Here is a 21,376-nt window from a genome sequence, read left to right on the forward strand (position 1 = left end):
GAAAGTGGCAGGAAAGAAGATCCTAAGTGAGAAATCCTGATCATACATTAACAGGCATTTGAACTACATTATAAGGGTGTCAGAAAGTGGCCAATGAAATTCAGATGCCACCCCAAAGCAATACAGGAAGTGAGAGTATATAATAACAAAATCAATCAGCTCTAAATTCCACACTTAAGCATAGGAGCAGAAAAAATGACTATAAAGATAAGCAAACCAGGGAAGGAAAGCTTGAAAATTATAACCTCAGATGCTTGTAGCCTGGGCAACAAAATCCCAGATCTGCAGGCCCTAATGATGTAGGCAGACTTGGACATTATTGTCATTACAGACACATAGTTCATGGAGTCTCATGACTGGGATATATAGCCATTCCAGGCTATAACTTATTAAGGAAGGGCAGAGAGGACAGAAAAGGGGGAGGAGTAGCACTATGTCAAAAACAATATCAATGCAACCGAATTGCAGAGGACATGGGGTAGGGAGGAAGCATTATGGGCTATTCTAAAACAAGACGATGGTTCTTCTATTTACACTCCAACGAAAACTGAAGACCTAGAACTAGAACTGGTGAAAGACATCCAAAAGGTGGGAAATAAAGGAGAAGTGTTGGTCACTGGAGATTTTAATCTGATGGCTGTGATTGGAGTACCCTTATGTGGAATCTGTAAAAAGTACAGAGATAATGGATGCCCTTCAATGGGCTCTTCTCAAACAAATGGTAGTGGAACCCATGAGGGAGGACATGATACTCGACCTAGAGCTAACTACTGATCATTAGATAGTATGGTTTGATATAGCAAATAAGATACAGATAAGTCACAATAAGACCTGAGCTCTGAATTTCAAAAATACGGACTATGACAAAATGGGGATGTACCTGGTAGAAGAACTAGAAGACTGGGAGAAAATGGGCGAGATGGGCTAAATTAAAAGGAGCTGTAACAAAGGCAACAAATCTATATGTTAGAAAAATAAACAAATGTACAAGGAAAAAGAAACCTATTTGGTTCACAAAGGAGGTGGCTGAAAAAAAATTAAGACACAAAGTACAGCATTCAGGAAGTATAAAGAATCCCAAAATTAAGAATACAGAGAACAATACTTGGTGAAACTGTAGGAGAAAAAGAAAGAAATCAGAAAGCAAAAGGTAAAGCGGAAGAAAGTATTGCCAAAGAGGTAAAGAGAGGTGACAAAACATTTTTCAGATATATGAGCGAAAGAAGGAAGACCTGAAATGATATAGTGAAATTGAAGGGTGACAAAGAGCAAAGTGTAGAGACAGATGAAGAAATGGCAGAAATATTAAGCAAATAAGAACATAAGAAATTGCCATGCTGGGTCAGACCAAGGGTCCATCAAGTCTACTATCCTGTTTCCAACAGAGGCCAAACCAGGCCACAAGAACCTGGCAATTACCCAAACACTAAGAAGATCCCATGCTACTGATGCAATTAATAGCAGTGGCTATTCCCTAAGTAAAATTGATTAAGAGCAGTTAATGGACTTCTCCTCCAAGAACTTATCCAAACCTTTTTTGAACCCAGCTACACTAACTGCACTAACCACATCCTCTGGCAACAAATTCCAGAGCTTTATTGTGCGTTGAGTAAAAAATAATTTTCTCCGATTAGTCTTAAATGTGCTACTTGCTAACTTCATGGAATGCCCCCTAGTCCTTCTGTTATTCGAAAGTGTAAATATCCGAGTCACATCTACTCGTTCAAGACCTCTCATGATCTTAAAGACCTCTATCATATCCCCCCCTCAGCGTTCTCTTCTCCAAGCTGAACAGACCTAACTGTAAGGAGTCATTATCTGAATCTGTGATTGAATGGAACATCTAATGAGAGGATTGTCTCTAGAGGAGACAGAAGTTAGAGATTTCTCTTGAAATTCTGGGAGATTCTGATATAGTAGAATAGATGTTATTGAATTTCTGTAGAATTGGTTCTTTTTGCGAGGATGAAGGAGAAGATTGAATATCCAAACTAATGCAACTGCAGACAAATTCCATCCACATCTTTGTATAAAAAAGAGTGGCTTTCAGGCATCAGAAGAGTCATTGAAGATATGTCCAATTGTGGCACTAACACTGGTGATACCTTTGAAGATTTGGTACCAAGAAAACCTTTAGACACAGAGCTGAGTGATATGGATAGTGCCAATTCCTTTGAAACATATTCTTCTGGCATCAAAATGTGTACTAGAGATAGCACCAAGCAATTTGGCACTGAGCCAGACATCGGCAATGGTACCAAGAGCTTGTACGCTGAGACTGAAGTCAATGGCGCGCTGAAGACTGCTTCATTTTCTTTTGCACCGATGAAATTTTGGCATGGTGATGGGAGGTAACTTCCTGTGCTAAAGGGGTTTATTCGCTGTCCCTTTTATGGGAGGCGCCAGAGGGTGAAGAGTCATAACGTTGGCTCTTGGGAAATTGACTTACTTTTTTTTTATGTCCATATCAGTTCCATTGGATGACATCATCCATTTGTGTGACTGAATTATGTCCTGCTTGTCCATGAAGAATCTGTATTTGTCACTGCTGAATTTTATTCAATTTATGGATAAATTAGTGTGGTTGCCATGCTAGTTCACTTCAATGCATTGAAATAAAGGTCAATAAACAAAAAAAATAAAAAAGGTGAAACATTTTTGTATAGCTGAGAGGATGTAAACGTGTCATCCCAACCTGTGTTTTTTGGATATTTTAGGCGCGTTCTATTTATTTAAAGTAATTTCTATTCTATTAGTCTCCAAATCTCAGTGGATTACATCAAAATACATATAATGATCAACAACAAAATTGCTCGTCAATACAAGGCAACTTTATTGCAAAACTACTTGAAACCTAAAAGTCCTTTGTTTGAAAAGCAAGGGAAAACAAGTAAGTCTTTAAGAGCCTCCTAAACCAAACTAAATCAGTCTCGTTCCTAATCCGCTCAGGGAGCTTGTTCCAGAGTGCTGGAGCAACCATGCTGAACATCCTACTCCTTAATGTTGAGAGTTTAGTCAGTCTGAGAGAATGTACTTCCAGAAGATTTTGAGTGGCAGAAAGTAAGGATCAAGTAGGATGGTATCTTTGAACAGAAGATATAAGGCAGTGAGGTGCACGATTGTGGAGAGTTTTAAATCCCAGGGACAGCACCTTAAACCATATTCAGAAAGTAATGGGAAGACAGTGAAGCTTGGAAAGGACCAGTGATACATGATTGCACAAAAGTACACTGGTTACAAGGCAAGCTGCCAAGTTTTGGATTAACTGTAAAAATCAAAGTGAAGAGGCCATAATCCTAAGTGCAAAGAAAAGAAAGTTTGCTTACCATAAACGGTGTTTTCTGTAGATAGGATGAATTTGCCATGCTGTCTGGGGGCAGCTCGAGATGGGAACTTCTCCAAATATGTGCAGAGCTTTTGCTCCTGCATGCCTGCGCGGTGCCTTCCCGCATGACTGCTCTCTCTGCCCTCAGTTGATTACAAAGTGCAGAAACAACACAGTGTCAGAAAAGGAGCAGGAGCAGGAAAAAGATAGAGACTGTCGAGGGAAGAGGGTAGGAATGCATGGCTAATTCATCTTGCTATCTACGGAAAACACCATTTATGGTAAGCAAACTTGCTTTTCCCCCCCACAGATAAGCAGGATGAATTAGCCATACTGTCTGGGAATCCCCAGCCCCAGGGATTCGAAGCACAGCAGTAAGTGCAGACCTGGAAGGACGAAGACTCTGAGTGTCCTAGTTTGCGTAAAGCTGGCCATGCAGAGAATCCCTAGTATATTGTGGACAGTCTCAAGAATTAGTGGTGTAACCTAGTATTTCTTGTCCCATTACCACATCTGAAATGGCTTGTTGCTGTAGGCAGTAGTGAGACATGAAGGTATGACCAGGTAGCTGCTCTGCATATGTCCTGAACTGGCACCTGTCAGAGATGAGCAATTGAAGTCTCTACAGCTCGCAATTGATGGACCTTCACTTTGGATGTCAGGCATTCCGATCTGGCTGCATAGAAGTGAATACATTGAGTTAGCCAGTTAGCAAGGGTTCATTTGGAAACCAGCAAACCTGGCGTGTTTGGGTTAAATGAGAGGAAGAGCTGAGAGTGCCTGTGAGGGGCGTGGATCCTTTGTTTATAGTAGGCTAACGCCATTTTGCTATCCAGGGTGTGCAACAAAGCTTCCTGTCTGGAAGTATGTGGCTTAGGGAAAAAAGTTGGTAGAGTTATGGTCTGATTCAAGTGAAAAGCAGAGACTACCTTCAGAAGGAAGGAAGGATGAGTCCGCAAGGTTACTTTGTCATGATGGAATTGTAGATAAGGAGCATAGTGCACACCAAAGCCTATAATTCACCTACTTGTTGTACTGAGGTTATTGCTACTAGGAATAGCACTTTCCGTGTGAGGTATTTCAATGAGGATGTCTGCATAGGTTCAAACGGAGGGAGCATCCAGGTTTCCAGGACAATATTTAGGACCCAAAGCATGGCAGGCTGTAGCCCTGGGGGACGTAGTCACAAAGCTGCCATCATGAAGCGAGATACCAAAGGGTGTGTGGAGACAGAGGCACCCTGCGTCAGTGGGTGGTACGCTGCTATAACACTGAGATGTACACGAATGGAGGAAATAGCAAGACCAGATTTGAAAAGTGCAGGTAATGGAGCAGTTGTTCCAGTGAAGATTGGAAAGGGTCAAGAGATACCAATGTGCACCAGCAGCGATACCTGTGCCACTTGGCTGCATAATTTTTTCTCATGGAGGATCTCCTGGAGGAAATGAGGACGTCCTGTATCTCTTCCGGGATAGGAAGATGGCTCAGTACCTCCCTTTCAATTTCTACGCTGTCAGATGTAGGGAGTTGGACATGGGATGCATCAGTCCCCCTCTCTCCTGTGTTAGAAGATGTTTCTCTGCTCAGAGGACGACTGGGGATTGTACGGATAGGTGGATTAGATAGGCATACCATGGTTGCCTGGCCCACACCAGGGTGATTAGGATGAGGTCCGCCTTGTCTGCAATGCACTTCTGAATCACTTGGCCGATGAGGGGTATCAGAGGAAAAGTGTAGAGCAGGTGCCCCAACCATGACAGAAGGAAGGTGTCTAGGGCTATTTGTCGGTCACTTGGATAAATGGAACAAAACTCTGGTACCTTCACATTGTTTTTGATCGCAAAGAGAGCCACCCGAGGAGTTCCCCAGCGGTGCAATAAAAACGATGCCACCTCCGAGCTCAGCTCCCACTCATGGCGATGAAAGATCCCGCTGAGTCTGTCGGCCTCTGTTATTTTTATGCCTGGTGGGTAGGTTACTTGTAACTGAATGGAGCGTGCAATCGCCCATTCTAACAGACGTATCGATTCCCTGCAGAGAATCCTGGAACCTGACCCACTTTCCTTGTTTATGTAGAATATGGCTACTTGGCTGTCCTTGTATACCATTACCAACTTGTGGTGAAGGATATATACGAAGGCTCGAATAGCCTTTCATATGGCCTGTAACTCCAGCAGGTCAATCTGGAATTTCCACTCAGCGGGCATCCAAAGTCCTTGCATCCTGAGGTGGAGGACATGTGCGCCCCACCCCCTGGAGGTGAGTCGGTATCCAGAAGTGGGCACCCAACTGCAGGACCCCCAGATTTAGCCACCAGTCCACCTCTGACATCATCCCTTGGGTGAGGGTCACCAGATGCGGCATAGGGTGAGACTTCTGGGACCACTGTGATTTCAGGTCCCATTGCAGTCGGCGCATGTGAAGGCGTGAATGGAGAATGACAAACATTGCTACCTCCATGTGGCCCAGAAGTGGGAGGATCAATTGGGCTGTGGGTTGTGAGAGACACTAACACAGAGGCTGAGGTTTGAAAGGTGTGAATCCTGTCCTCCGGAAGGAAAGCTTTGCAAAGGCGTGTGTTGATGACTGCACCTATAAACTGAAGGATCTGAGTATGGTTGAGGTGGGACTTCTTGTAGTTTATGATGAAGCTTAGAATCTCTAGGCAAGTCAGAACTCAAAGCTGATGGGCGCGAACTAGCTCCGGAGTCAGAGCTAGAAGCAGACAATCGTCCAGATAAGGAAACAGTTTTATCCCCTGTTTCCTAAGATGGGCCACAACTACTGCAAGACATTTCGTCAACACTCTTGGTGCTAAAAAGAGGCCAAAGGGCAGAACTTTGTACTAGTAATGATGGGTACCAACTTGAAAACAAAGGTAGCGCCAAGAAGAGGGGTGCATTGGAATATAAGCATAGGCATCCTTGAGATCCAAGGAAAACATCCAGTCATTGGGTTGCAGGTATGGCAAGATGGTCTTGTGTGAGGTCATCTTGAACTTTTCTCACACAATGAAGCGATTGAGGACCATGAGGTCCAAAATCGGCTGTAATCTTCTGTTTTTCTTGGGAATGAGGAAGTATTGGGAATAGAATCCTCGAAAGTAATGGCAAGGAGGAATTCGCTGAATCAACCTTTGCTGAAATAAGGTGTGAACTTCCTGAAGGAGGAAGAGGGCATTTCCTTCTCCTCTGAACAGGGAGACAAGGTGCGGTATCGGCGGAGTCTTTCTGAAATTTAGGTGGCAGCCGTTTTGGATGATATTGATCTGATCTCAAGCCTGGGCAAAGAAGTGGAGGCGGCCTCCCACCATGTCCTGTATCTGTGGCCGTGGTGTCCTCCAAAAAGGCTGCTGCAACTTCTGTATAGTTGCCTGCACAGGCAACTATACAGTTGGGGGATGTAGGAATTGTCCCCAAGCCTCTCGACTGGGTCAGTTGGGGTTGCGACCTCTGCTGTTGGTATGGAGGAGGTCTGTATGGTGAAAACGACTTATAGGAGCATCTGTGACAGTAGGGCTTCCTGTAAGTAAAGTAGAAATGCTTCACACCTGGGTGATCTGGGGACATAAGTGAAGATACAGCAACACTCTGCCCCTTAAGCTGTGAGACTGTTTCACACAATTTGTCTCTAAACAGATTGTCCGCTTTGCATGGGAGGTCTGCCAACCTCTCATGCACGTCCTCCTTTATGGTGCTGGTTCTTAGCAAAGCTATCCATCGGCTGCAATAGATGCCACTGACATACGGGCGGAGACCTCAAACCCCTTGTAGATGGTTCATAAAAGGTGCCTTAATCTCTCCTCAAGGTTGATCATCATCTGCTTTGCTGGTTGTCCCCAGTCGCTTGCTCCTCACCACCCTTAAAAGTGACTGAAGGCATTTATAAAGATACTGAGTTATGTAAAATTGGTGTTGCTGAATCCTGGCTGTCAGCATGGACCTTGGAACACCTTTTTGCCAAAGTCATCTAAGTAGCAGCTATCTTTACCTGGAAGGGTAGTGGAGTAAAGACTGGCCTTTCTGGCTTTCTTCATGGCCGATTCGACCACTACTGATGCATGGGGCACTGGGCCATAGTGGATTGACTTTCACATCCGGAGCTTCAATTCGGGCTTCCATGAAGTAGTGGGTGCTGAAAAAGGAGACTCCCACACCTTGTCCATAAGACTATCCAGAACTGAGTGGAAGACAAGACTGTTGGTTCTGCCAGGACATCAAAGATTTTCAATAATCCGTGGACCTCAGCCCTAGGGTCCAGTAACCGTTTAGTCTCCAGGTGTAAGAATGAACCCACCTTCTCATTCCTCCGGGGGGAATGTTGGTTTGGGCGGGCCCTCCGGGGGGGTCTGAGGGAATCTCTGTGGAGGAGCATGGAGAGGGGGAAGAAGAGTAGTCGAAGTCCCGTTCAGGGTCAGAAATCTGTGGACTCTATTCCAAATTCAGATCTGTCCTCCCTGGCAAGTATTCTGGTGGGGAGGAAGAAGGGAGTGTGCTGACTCCTCCGGCAATGGACTTGAGGGGGAGTATGGAAGTTGAGCAGACACCACGGAATCAAAAAAGATCTGCAGAAGTCCTGAAATCTGGGACATGGTGTGAGTAGCTACCCCTTTCAATTTTTGGACAGCAGATGTCGATGTCCTGTTTCTCTTGGATGGTGGTGAATGGGCTGAACGATGCGGTTGGTCCAGACCATCATCTTGTCTCAAGGGGCTGGGTGAATTCCTTGGCCTAGAACCACTTGGCCCTTCTGTGGCCTTTGCTCACGGTAGTAGAAGAGCGGCCCGAATGTGGTGGAGCCTCACCCTCAGACACTCCCGAAGCTTCTGTTCTGGAAAGGAGAAAAAGTGGATCTTGTGGTTGGGGACACTCCCTCTGGGTGAAGGACGATGCTTGTGAGGCTGTGAGAATGGCGCAACATGGTGCGTTTAATGTTTGGCCTTTCTGCTGCATTATGGTACAGTGACTGGCACTGTATGCATCGGCTTAGTCAATGGTTTCTGCGACGTTGTGTCTGCGATGCCGGTTGTGTTGGTCTACTGCATTCAGACACATGCATCGACACCGGTTGTGTTGGTCTACTTCCGTCCGATGCATATGTGGATGCCGGTTGCATTGGCGGTGCTGGCTGCTTTGAGTGCATCGATCAGGACTCCACTTCAGCTGGTGGCCGATGGCTATGCTTTGCGGTCAGCGTTGCGGCCCAATCCCTCGATGCAGTCAACGTGGTTGATGACCGAGCCCCCTCCATCAGTGTCGGTTGAGGGTGGCCATTTCTGGCCTTACCACCGGCTTCCTTCCTATTTATTTATTTAAAGGCTTTTATATTCTATTTATATCAAAAGTATGTGCTAAATGGATCACAAAACTGACATAAAACAATAAATTAAAACATCAAGTATAAAATTAACAATACAATAAACACACAAATATAACACCAACATCATAAACCAAAATTACATATCATAAAATGTCATATCATAATATTCAAAAGCCTGTCTGAAAGGTTCGGCCTTCAAGAGCTTTCTAAACTGCTTTAAATCATCAATCAAATGCAGATTCTAATGGTAGGGCAATTCCACAACATAGAGCTAGAAACAGAAAAAGATCTTTAGCGCATTTCATTTAAATGTAACATCCTAATCGTTGGAATTGCTAACAGATTTTGATTTGAAGATCTTAACTTTCGTTTGGGAACATAATTTTGTAAAAGGTTTGATAAAAAGCTAGGTGCATCATTTTTCAAACATTTACATTCCAATGTAATAATTTTAAACTAGATTTGATACTCAAAGGGTAACCAATGAAGCTCTTTCAGAAATGGACGGATATGATCATGACGATGACAACCAACTATTAAACAAGCTGCAGAGTTCTGTAAAATCTGCAAAGCTCGCAAATGACTACCAGGAAGTCAAACGAATAATGCATTACAGTAATCTATAGTACTAATCACAAACAATTGAACAATCGATCCAAAATCAGTCTGATTCAAGAAAAATTTTAAATGCCTTAAAAGATGTAATTTATAACAGCCAATTCTCTAAATATTTTGAAAATGTTGACGAAATGACAAATGGTTGTCAAAGATGACGCCTCCTAGCTGTGGAGGAGGGCTGAAGAGAGGATAATTGCTTCCTCTTTTGTTGTTTGGGCCACTGTGCTGGGGAGGACTGGGTGGAATGCTGAGAAGGGGCATAGGAGCCCAACTGTCCTCTTCATGAATTTGGGTTATTCTTGCGGCCCTTTGCTGCTGGGCCCAAGGAAACATCCCAACCGCAGTCCGTGTAGGATGCCTGGTCATGCTTCAGCCCCAGGCACAGATAGCAATGATTATGTCCATCGGTGATGGACATAATTTTCCCACATTGGCAAAATTTGAACCTGGGGCCCATAGTGGCACTGAAAAGTGCTGTTTTGGGGATCACCAAAATGAAAAATAGAAAAAAGTTAGAAGAAAACAAGCAGAGGAGAAGGACCTGCATCCGTTGCTGTGCAGGGAAAGCAAGAATTGAGGCAGAGAGGGCAGTCACATGGGAAGGCACCACACAGGCATGCAGAAGCAAAAGCTCTGCATATACTTGCATGCTCCCAGACAGCATGGCTAATTCAGCCTGCTTATCTACGGGAAAATTACAATAATCTAGTGATGATAGAATTAAAGCTTAAATTATGATATGGAAATCAGATGAACAGAGGAAAGGTTTCACGAAGTGTAACATATGCATTTTGCAATATGAAGACTGAATGAAGCAATTAATGTGTGACCATAGTGTGAGAGAGGATTCTACAAGGACTCCCAGATTCCAGGCTTGTCTTGAGATAGGAATGTGTAAGTCCTTCCAACGTAAGGCATGGATGTAAATCAGGCATCTTATTTCGTGCCATAAGTAAGATCTCTATATTTTTAACATTTAAAGCTAGTTTATTCAAAGATAGCCAGCTTTTTACCTTAGTCAGGCAAAGGGTCATTTTATCAAAAGCTGTTTGTAAGGTTGTAGAAATAGGAATAAGGAAATATATATCATTGGCATGCATTTTGGAAGTGACTTCAAGATTTCTAAAGACAGTGCAAAGGGGGAACAAATAAATGTTGAACAGAGTAGAAGACAGCACGGAACCTTGAGGAACCCATAGAAAGTGAGGTGCCTTTAACTAGCTTTAAATGTTAAAAATATAGAGATCTTACTTATGGCACAAAATAAGATGCCTGATTTACATCCATGCCTTACGTTTAAAGGACTACACATTCCTATCTCAAGACAAGCCTGGAATCTGGGAGTCCTTGTAGAGTCCTCTCTCACACTATGGTCACACATTAATTGCTTCATTCAGTCTTCATATTGCAAAATGCATGTGTCTTTTGGCACCACTATTTTAACTTGAAGTGGTGGAGAGGGGGTATGGTGACTCCCTCACCTTTACATTTTGAGGCAGTGGGTGGGACATGAGGATGCTAGGGATGCTGGCTACCCCCTTCCCATGGCAAATCTGGAAAGCGGCAGGAGGGAGGAGAGCTGTTGGCTCTCTTATCTTTTACATGTTGTAACAGGGAAGATCTGGGTGTCCAGATTTAGGGCTGCTCTGGCGGTGCCTAGATTTGATTGCTGAACTTAGGCATCTAGTGATGATTTCCAGTATAGGTGCCTAACTTTCTATCCTGGACCTGAGCCTGCCCTTTTCTACATCCAATTTTTAGGTACCTAAATTTAAGCACCTAATGAAAATAGGCACCTAAACAGGTAAAAGCCAGCAGATTTTCAAAGGACTCAATTTAGGAACCTATCTCCAAAAATGAAGTGCCTAAACCATTTGAAAATCAGCCTGATTGCTAATATCTCTGAGATAACTTTGGCTAATTCTTCATACAGTTATGCTCATAAGTTTACATACCACTGGCAGAATTTGTAAGATGTGTAGCATTTTAAGAAAACATCAGTGATCAAAGAGTTATTTTGTCAGTGTTGTCTGTTATTTTTAATGTGTTTCAAATTAAACTGTTATGCATCACAGAATAGCACAATCATTAAACAAACCATAGAAATAAGGGAAATAATAAAATGGTCATTTTCAAAAGTTTGCATACCCTTAAGGCCGGATTTTAAAAGCCTGACATGTGTAAAAATCGCCACTTATGTGCATGGCCATGCCCTGTGCATGCCGCGCGCATTTTCAAAAGGGCCCGGCTACGAGCATAAGTGGTGATATGCGCACAAGTGCTGGGCCCTAAAAAAGCAGCGGGCTGGGGGTATGATCTGGGCAGGGAGGGGCGGGCAGGGCTGGATGGAGGCCGGCTGGGACAGCGGCCATTATCCCAGGGAAGCGTGCGTCGGCAGCCAGCTGGCGCGCGTAACTTACTTCTGCTCCAGAGGAGCAGTAAGTAAGAAAATTTAAAAAAATGGTGAAAGGTAGGTTAGGTTTAGGGGGTGGAAGGAGGGGGGAAGGGGAAGGAAGGTTAGGCAGGGGGTTAGGGAAGTTCCCTCCCAGTCCGCTCCTTAATTGGTTTGAGTGTGAGAGTTTGTGTCATTGGAATTTGGGACATATGCTTTGTGTGCACGTAATGTGTTATATTATAATTAAAAGGCACTTGATTCTACATCATGCTTCTCGTGTTACATGCTGAGTAACTTACTGTTACGTCTCCTCAATGATTGGATTGGTTTGAATATAAGTACAAGTTGTCTGAGTTGGGTGTATCCAGCAACGACGGCACGCCGTAAATGTTGGACATCATGATGCTGCTATATTTTATTTTACTTTACCTCTATTAGATTGCAACAACAGAGGACAAGACTTAAGTGTTAATTTATCTTATAGCCGATATACTTAAAGTAGACATGACTTATCACAACCACTAAGTAATATTTAATATGAAACTATGTTACAGTATTTGATGGCACCTGTTTAGTTAATATAACTCAACACATTTAAGTTTGAAATTATGTGCCTTATTGTGAACTGTTGTGATGGCAACTAGCTTAACGACGGTATAGAAAAGATTTTAAATAAAATAAATAAAAAATAAATGCTGAATGGTGGTTCATGTTGGTATTTTTCTACCTGTGGGTGAGGTTTTTTTCACACATTAAGGAGATGCGGATTTTTTGCAGATATATAAATGGTTTATTATCATTACGTATGTTTGTCTTTACAGCTTATGAGTGAGTAATTTGTCGGTAAACGTGGATGAAAACCGCATGTCTTAGGATTTAGGGAAGACGTTAAAGGAGTGGTTACAAGTGAAGTGTCAGGTCAGTGATTGATGATTGCGTTATAGTTGGCAGTCTGGTGTTTATGAGTTAAGTTATAGGTTTTTCAGCATTGCTTATTTTGGCTTTTAGTTTTGGCTTTTCCTCTGATGAAGCCATTGAGGTGAAACGAGGGCCCCTTGGTAGGGAATGTGATAATAAGTTTTGCATGAACACAGAAGCTTCACATTTCAGAGAGAAACACATATAAGATCATGAATATAACACGATTATATAAAGTTTAGTTTAGTTTATTAACATTTCTATACCGTCACATCAGACAAGCCTTCACAACGGTTTACAATTAAAATTTTTGAAAATACAATTATAAAATAGTGCACAGCTAAAAACTACAAAGGGAAAATAAATAAATTAGCTGCTACAGAAAAATCAGATAAGAACTATTAAGATCATAATAAATATATACTAAATAAGACTAAAATGAAAACAAATGATTCCTTAAAGTTAAGCACTTGATGTTAATCGATAGTCTGTGGTTGCTATCAAGGTTTCATGTTCTGTAAAGAAGTCTCGTACTCAGCGTAAGCACATTTTAATAACCAGGTCTTCAAATCAGATTTAAATTGCTTTCTCTCTGTTGAAAGTCGCTGATATACGGGTAAAGAGTTCCAAACTTTTGATCCTGCAATAGAAATGGCACATTCTCTTACATTGCTAAGTCTTGCTGATCTGATTGTGGGGATTGACAGTAGCCCTTTATCTGCGGATTGTAGATTCCTCTGCGGGACATGAAGGTGTAAAGAGGTGTTAAGCCATTCAGTCTGATCACCATATATAACATTATGGACTATACACGCAATTTTAAATTGAATGCGATAATAAATCGGAAGCCAATGTAATTTAATCAATGTAGGAGTAATATGTCATATTTTCGCTGGTCGGTCAGCACTCGGGCTGCTGCATTCTGTAAAACCTGAAGCGGCCGGATACTGGAGGCAGGTAAGCCAAGAAGTAGGGAGTTACAGTAATCAATATTCGCAAAACTAAGGGCTTGCAGAACAGACCTAAAATCCTCATATACTAGAAAGGGCTTTAACTTTCGTAAAGTTAACAGATTATAATAGCCGTCCTTTAATTTAATAGCTATATGTTGTTTTTTTTTTTTTAGAGAAAACTCAGTATCAATGATGACACCTAAATCACAAGTGCAATGTAAAGGACAAATTTTAATATTGACATTAAATGACAAGGCTGGAATGTTATCGAAATGACATTTTCATTCAATAGAATGATTTCTGTCTTGTCCATATTTAGAATTAGTTATAAATGCAGGAGTAGTTTCTGTAACGATAAAACATAAACTTTAATGATTTCTAAAGTATCCTCTCTTGATGTTTCGATGGGGACCAAGAATTGTATGTCGTCGGCATACAGATAAAACTTTAAACCTAAACCATTTAAAAAGTGACAAATTGGTAAAACATATATATTGAAAAGAGAAGCAGAAAGTGTGGAACCCTGAGGAACACCTGTATCCAGAGGAATTTTTTCAGAAATAGAATTATTAATTTTTACTTGATATGATTGATTATTGAGAAAAGATGTGAACCAATTTAAAACAGTGTCCTTAATCCTGATTTCAGTTAAGCACTTTAGTAAAATACCATGATCTACGGTATCAAATGCCAACGATAAATCTTAAAGAACTAAAAAATAACTTTTTCCGGTGTCAAAACCTCTTAAAACTGTATCCATCAGAGCAATTAAAAGGGTTTCTATATTAAAATTTTTTCTAAAACCAAACTGATTAGGGAATAAAATATTATTGGATTCTAAAAAGTGATCAACTTGTTTCTGCGTACCTTTTTTAAAATGTTTGCTAAAAACGGTAAATTAGAAATTGGTCTAAAGTTTTTTAATTGAGTACTGTCTAAGGAAGGTTTTTTAAAATAGGTTTAATTATTGCATTCTTTAATTGATCAGGAAAGACACCTTCCATTAGAGATGCATTTACAATGTCCGCTATATAAGGAGCTATAGTATCGGCCATGGGTTTAAGAAAAAGAACTTGAATTGCGTCAAGAGGATGTTTCGCTGGATTTAACCTTTTTATAAGGGATTCAATTTCCAAAGATGAAACAGAGTCGAAGGAGACCCAAGTTTTATCTTCTTTTGAGGGCATTACGACTTCCTGATTTCCATGAAAAATATTACTAGAAATTATTATTTTATTTTTAAAGAATAAAGCAGTCTCATTGCATTTATTTTCAGATAATCCATCAACACGAGTTGGAGATTTAGTAAGATTTTGGACAATCCTAAATAATTCTCTAGGGTTATTCAAGGAAATTTCAATTTTCTTTTTGAAAAAATCTTTTTTTGCAGTCTCAATACTTATTTTATAACGGTGTAAAGTAGATCTATATGCGCCTAGGGTCTGAGCTGTTTTATTTCTTCTCCAACGTAATTCGAGTTTTTTTTTAATACCTGCTTTTGTATTTTTAATTCATTAGTATACCATAAGTTGTGACTATGGTTTGGTTTAATTTCCTTAGTCTTAAATGGACACAGTTTATTAGCAATAATGGAGTCATGAAAAGAGACACAAGACATTTGGAATATGAGACAGTAAACATGGGACATGAACTAGAAACGAATACATAAATGAATGGTTGTTTTTTGAATGAATAGTTGCATAAATGTTTATTGGGGATAATTATGAATTTTGTTTTGTTTTGTGATATGCTTGTATAGGAATAGATGTTTTGTGATATGCTCCAAGTTATATATATCCCTTGTTTCTACCTTGTTGTTCGCTAATTTACTTGTAAAGCCTGTTGCTGAATTATTGTTTGCTGTGAACCGATTAGATGTTCTAAACGATTATTGGTATATAAAAACATTAAATAAATAAATAAAATAAATAAATGCTTGATAGGAATAGATGTGGGAAGGGTGCATCTACATATAATCATATGTATTTCTTCATCAATGATAGCAGACTAAGAGTTTTGTATTATCCATTACAGTGTTTATAAACATCAATACATGCATTTGTCATCATTTATGCATATTGCTTGTATATGTCCAGTTTTCACCAGTTATTGAAACAAGCATATAGGAGGGTTGATTTTAGTCTGGTTTTTATGGACTATTTTATTGTGTGAATATGGAGTGAATGCGATTTGTTTTATGTAGAACATTGTTGGATTAATAAATAAATATTCATTGTATTTTGTGAGTTACAATAGACTCGCAACTTTTCAACAGGGCCATTTTATTATTTCCTTTATTGCTATGGTTTAATGATTGTGCTATTCTGTGATGCATAATAGCTTTAATTTGAAATACATTAAAAATAACAGACATGCTTTGTCTGATCCCTCACGCTTTCTTAAAATTCTATACATCTTAGAAATTCTGCCATGGGTATGTAAACTTATGAGCACAACTGTATATCCTAAATAGAATTTTAATAGGTTCTGGAAATTTGAAAACATCTTAGTTACTTAAGCAAGTTAAGGACCAAGAGCAAGATTTGAATTTTGTAATGTTTCTAATTCCTGTAACCAGCTTTACAAGTAATAAAAACATTTTTTCTACCCTCAAAAATGCTGACCTTCTGAATGTAAAATGGCAAAAATGTATTATTACCTTTGATGACAATTCTTTTTTTTCTTTCTTCATTTCTTCTCGGATCACTTCTTTTTCACCAGCCCTCTTATCATGTTGTGCAAATAGTTCTCTTTCAAGGCGTTCTTTCTGTCTTATTATCTCATTCCTTAGCTGCTCGCACTGGACCAGAGCCTATTGAGATAATTCAATTACATTTTTCTTCATAAATAACCAATTTAGGAAGTACAATCAATGATGACTATACGTTAGAATAGTGTACTCTCTCAGGTGGCATTACCTTCCATAAAGAGCTGTCAAGTGGATGCAAAGGGTGACATGAAAGGGAGAGAATAAAGATGCTATTCTAACAAATTAATGGGCAAGAACTAAAATAGAGAAAGAGGCTAAGTATGTATTGTGGTGAATAAATGTATTTTATAATACCCTAAATTAGGCATGTTACAACAAATTATATATAGGAACAATCAGTCCCTTTCCAAAAAGCTTACAATCTAAGGGGTACCTGAGACATTGAGAGATAAAAGCAACTTGTCTAAGGTCATTCTTGTCAATGGGAGAATGGAATTAAAACTAGGTCTTCTGATTCCAAGCTCACTAATCTAACCACTTGGCTGCCTGCTTGAGAGGCTCTGTTGAGCAGTTCATTCCTCCCACCAGCAGAGGTTCCAGTTGCAGGGCCTTTAAAAGTAGGTGTGTACCTATGGAGAATCCTAGGGGCAGCATGCAGGCAGTGGCGGCAAGTCCTGGGGTGAGAGCACTCACTCACGGGATTGCCCTCTGAGCCGGTAAACGTAACAAATAGTCTCTTAAACAGGATACTTAAAGTTGAAACTCCTCTGCATCGGGTCACCAGACAGATCCATTGCCTGAAGGCATGAAAAAGGTCTGCCAGAATCTTCATAAACACTTGCTCTGACCTTACACAGGGCTGCACCAATCCTTTGTGAAGGGGGTACCAAGGTTCTCATAGGGAAAAGTCTCCAAAATCAGGAGCCAAATAACACCAAAATGGGTCAAACTGGTATGTAGACCTTCAAGGGAAAACCAAACTCGCTCCCTTCAATAATTACGAAAAATCAAAAGGCAGGAGACAGAAAGCTTCTGTCCCATTGAAAGGCTAACTAAAAATGCACAAGGATTGATGGTGCTTGCAGATGATAAACAATTAGAACACCCCATCTGAGGCTCCCAAGTGGGAGAGTAAAACCCAAACTTCTCCTTTTATTGAATAGCTTTGAACCTCCCCATAATAGTTAGTACACTCCTTTTATTAAGGAAAACCAGAGGCTGCATATATTAATTTTATTTAGTACCTCTAATAAAGTTAATCCAAGGATCGTAGCAGTCTACCTGGACAATAACTCATTAAACTAGAATGCAAGTAGAGGCAAAGTCTTTCAAGATCTTAAGGACCAAAAGAAGTAATTTAACTCTAAAACCAACTGGAAACCAATGCAGAAGTTTCAAAGTTGATAAAATGTGATCATAAGTCTTTAAACCCAGCAACAAATGCATCACATGTAAAGACTGTTTCAGCCTTGATACAAAGATTGTCTAAGCCTCCAACAAGTTTTCCCTTTCCAAGACTGAATGACTATGGCTCTGTGTAGACAGCAGAGTTAAATCACATCACCATGATTTCAATATCAGCGTAGAACCTACCAAGTAACTTGGTCAGGTCTCAAGTATCGTTTCTATCGGCACCATAATCAATGCTGTTGTGTTCAATACCAATACTTGAGATGCTGAGAGAGAACCTCAAGGATCTTCCTGTCCAATTCCTGCTCAAATGCTGCTGACACCAAAACTGGAGGAGACAATGATGAGCAGAGAAAATGTCCACCTAGGTAGCCCATGGGGAAGAGCTTATGGCTGTGGCATGGACCCATAGAAACTATTTGTTCTCAGTCACTGAATGAGAAACTTAACTCACATCTAGGAATCACCACGTGGGAATGGGCAAGGCAGACCACTACCTCCCTGCTCTAGGCCTTAAGCATCTGTAAATGTTTCAACTCTGGTGTCTCTTCACAATTCTCAATGTCATGTCTCTTTGAGGCCAAACTTGATGCTGAGGAATCCTTCTTATGCTCTCAGTGGATGAAGCAGGACCATTCCCAACTGGACCTTTTCTTAGATCTCAGCTCAGAGGACGCTGATTGACTCCTTCAATACCAATGGACCACTACTGAATGATGCAACTCAAAGTATTTCAGTACTGATGAAGGTGCATCAGTTTCTGGAGTCATGCTGAAGATGTCCAGAAGTTTCAGTCTTCAGAATATGATGGCTCTCTGTGGCATCCTTGAGCAGATATGAGTTAGAGCAGGGATGGTGACCCCCCAGTCCTCGAGAGCCACAAACAGGCCAGGTTTTCAGGATATACACAATGAGCATGCATGAGAAAGATTTGCATCCAATGGAGGCAGTACATGCAGCTCTATCTCATGCATATTCATTGTGAATATCCTGAAAACCTGGCCTGTTTGCAGCCCTCGAGGACCGGAGTTCATCATCCCTGAGTTACAGGCATCATACTCTAAGCCCAAACACAATAAGAAATAATTTTGATGAGCCATCTTCTGATTGCGTGTTGTGCACCACTTGAAGCCTTGGTTTTCTTCTCAGAAATAGTGAGGAATAGAACCAAAGGAAAATCAAAAGGCAAAATGTTAACTGAAAATGCCAATTAAGGTTGCTGAACAGGCCACACTAGGATAAGAAAAAAAGAATTCCAGGGCCCAGCACATGAGATAGAAAACAAACAACTAAAACACTTTATTCACTGCAAAACCTGCTCTAATGAAATGAGGACTTGAGGGAAGAAAAGGGGAAATGACTCAGGAGGCCCAAATCACTGTCTGAAGTGACAAGAAAAAACACACTAGACTAGATATGTGGAAAACAAAAGATTGAGGATGCCCAGTTTGATGGTGACACAGGTCAAGTAAAAGCCTTCTAAGCTTTTCTATAGCCGTGGAAGAAATGGTCCACATCAACACTGTCAGATGACATTGCCCACTTATGCGGCTAATCTACCCTGCTCGTCAACTGGAGAAGCCCACTTCTACATTTTGCATTCACTTCATCAGCCATCCTTAGGGTCCAATGCAATACACTGTGCTCAGCCTAGCGCAAAGCTTGATGCGTGTTTAGACATGCGTTTTCGACACGCTAGAATAACTCCCAATGCAATAATGGGATTAGCGTGTCCAATATGCATGTCCAAACCAGCGGGTAGCTAAAAGCACTGGCGTTAAGTCTTCATGCGCTCCAAGCTGCCACAAAAAAAGCCAAAATATTGCTTTTCTGTAGTTCCTCCTACTTAATGTCATCGTGATACTAAGTAGTAGGAACCACAGGAGGCAGCATCAGGAAAAAAGAATCTTGATGGCAGTCTGGTTAGGAAAAAGGACACAATTTATGAGCGTCCATTTTGCTAACCCGGGGATTAGGAAAACAGACGCTTGTAAATTGAGCATCCGTTTTCTTAACCAGCACACAGCCATGTTTCCTGGGTGCCCGATGCCAGGGATGCGCTAGAGACACACAATTGATCCCTAGTATGTCCTTTTTAGTGCAGCAGTTCGTTTACATATTAAATCGGGCACCCAGGAGCAGTGGCTGTGTGTACATTAAAAAAATGGGCTCCCAGTTTGGATGCACGTTTTTATGCGTGGCTTACTGCTTCAGCCTCTTAAAATATATTTAGTTATAAAATATCTCATTACACAAATTTAGAAATCAGAAGAATAATAGGGAAATATCTAGACAATTATTGTCAAGAAATTCCCTTTTTTTTTTAATTTTACCAGTATCAGCAATTAATCTGGAATTGATATGCTGCATGTTTCTAAAATTATAACAAAAATTTTCAAGGGCATATTTAACTTTTACTATGTTCATGTAGAAATTTTAGTTAGCTTAGTACAATTTTGCTTTATTTATTTATTAAAACAAATCTTAGTTTAACAATTGTTGCAAACTTTACCTAAAATTTACAAAACTGTGTAGCTTTGTATCCTGATATTTTTGTACGTTGTGACATTTTTTTAAAGAAGCAAAAAAAAAAAAAAAATACTGTAGGCCAAGAGCTTTCTAAGCAACATATGTCCTATGTAGTTTTAATAGCTCATTTAACACTGTCTTTTCTGTTGGTCCTTTATAAGTATCACTATCAGTCAAGATGCTGCCCCAGGATAGCAGCACTTACTTAAGCTCTCATGCCCCTTTCTACTTTTTAGTCTCTCTTTTTCTTTTTATATTTTTAATTTACCTGTATGGGAAAAAAAAGAAGGGCAAACCAAGAATGTCCTCTGCAGTCTCTGGTCTGCCTGCAGTAGTAGATCTGACTGATTTCTTTTGTCAAATGCAGAGGAGAAACTGCCGGGGACAAAGATGTTAACGAGTCTAGGAAGCTGTCAGCTGTTGCTGCGCCTCCACGATCGGCTTCCAGCGACTCTTCTCCCGGGTCTTCTGTCCCTCTTAATACATGGACGTCCATCGGCCCTCGGTATGGTCCCAGCGTAGAGGCTTCTAAATTCAGCCTCTCGCGTGCCCTCCGCTTCCTGCCAGAGTGCGGCATCGAACAAGGAAAATCTATGAGGTAAGAGGAGAGTCGGCGTGTGTACGGCCGGCGCCATTTTGCGCAAAATGGCGCCGGCCGTACGGCAACACGATTCGACTGCAGGAGGTCGTTCCGGACCCCCGCTGGACTTTTGGCAAGTCTTGTGGGGGTCAGGAGGCCCCCCCAAGCTGGCCAAAAGTCCCTGGGGGTCCAGCTGGGGTCCGGGAGCGATCTCCTACGCTCCTGCCGTCGGGGGACAAAAAAACAAAATGGCGCCGGCGCTACCTTTGCCCTGTCATATGACAGGGCAAAGGTGGCGCCGGCGCCATTTCTACAATGCACAGGAGGTCCAAGAGTAAAAGATCACACCGGGACCCTTCCTCTGGACCCCAGGTAATTTAAGGCATTTTGGGGGGGTTCGGGAGGGTGGGGGATTTATTTTAAAGGGTCGGGGTGGGTTTTAGGGTTGTTTTAGTGTGCCGGTTTTCCCGTCCTCCCCCTTCCCCTCCCCCCCCCACTGGACCCCAGGTAATTTAAGGCATTTTGGGGGGGTTCGGGAGGGTGGGGGATTTATTTTAAAGGGTCGGGGTGGGTTTTAGGGATGTTTTAGTGTGCTGGTTTTCAATTTACACGATTTACA

General features: G+C 41.2%; 1 protein-coding gene across 10 annotated transcripts in view; it reads right to left on the reverse strand.

Annotated features, from left to right (window-relative positions):
- Positions 1-21,376, reverse strand: part of SDCCAG8 (serologically defined colon cancer antigen 8) — a 694,410-nt gene that overhangs the window by 500,858 nt on the left and 172,176 nt on the right. For all 10 annotated transcript variants that reach the window (XR_003855449.1, XM_029593983.1, XM_029593984.1 and 7 more), the window contains exon 11: positions 16,188-16,340. Coding sequence is in view for 9 of the 10 variants with exons in the window: in XM_029593983.1 (XP_029449843.1) it covers positions 16,188-16,340 (153 nt within the window). In the remaining variant the exon portion in view is untranslated. The remainder of the gene's footprint in view (positions 1-16,187; positions 16,341-21,376) is intronic.

The sequence above is a fragment of the Rhinatrema bivittatum genome, chromosome 3 (assembly GCF_901001135.1).
Source record: "Rhinatrema bivittatum chromosome 3, aRhiBiv1.1, whole genome shotgun sequence".
Classification (NCBI taxonomy): domain Eukaryota; kingdom Metazoa; phylum Chordata; class Amphibia; order Gymnophiona; family Rhinatrematidae; genus Rhinatrema; species Rhinatrema bivittatum.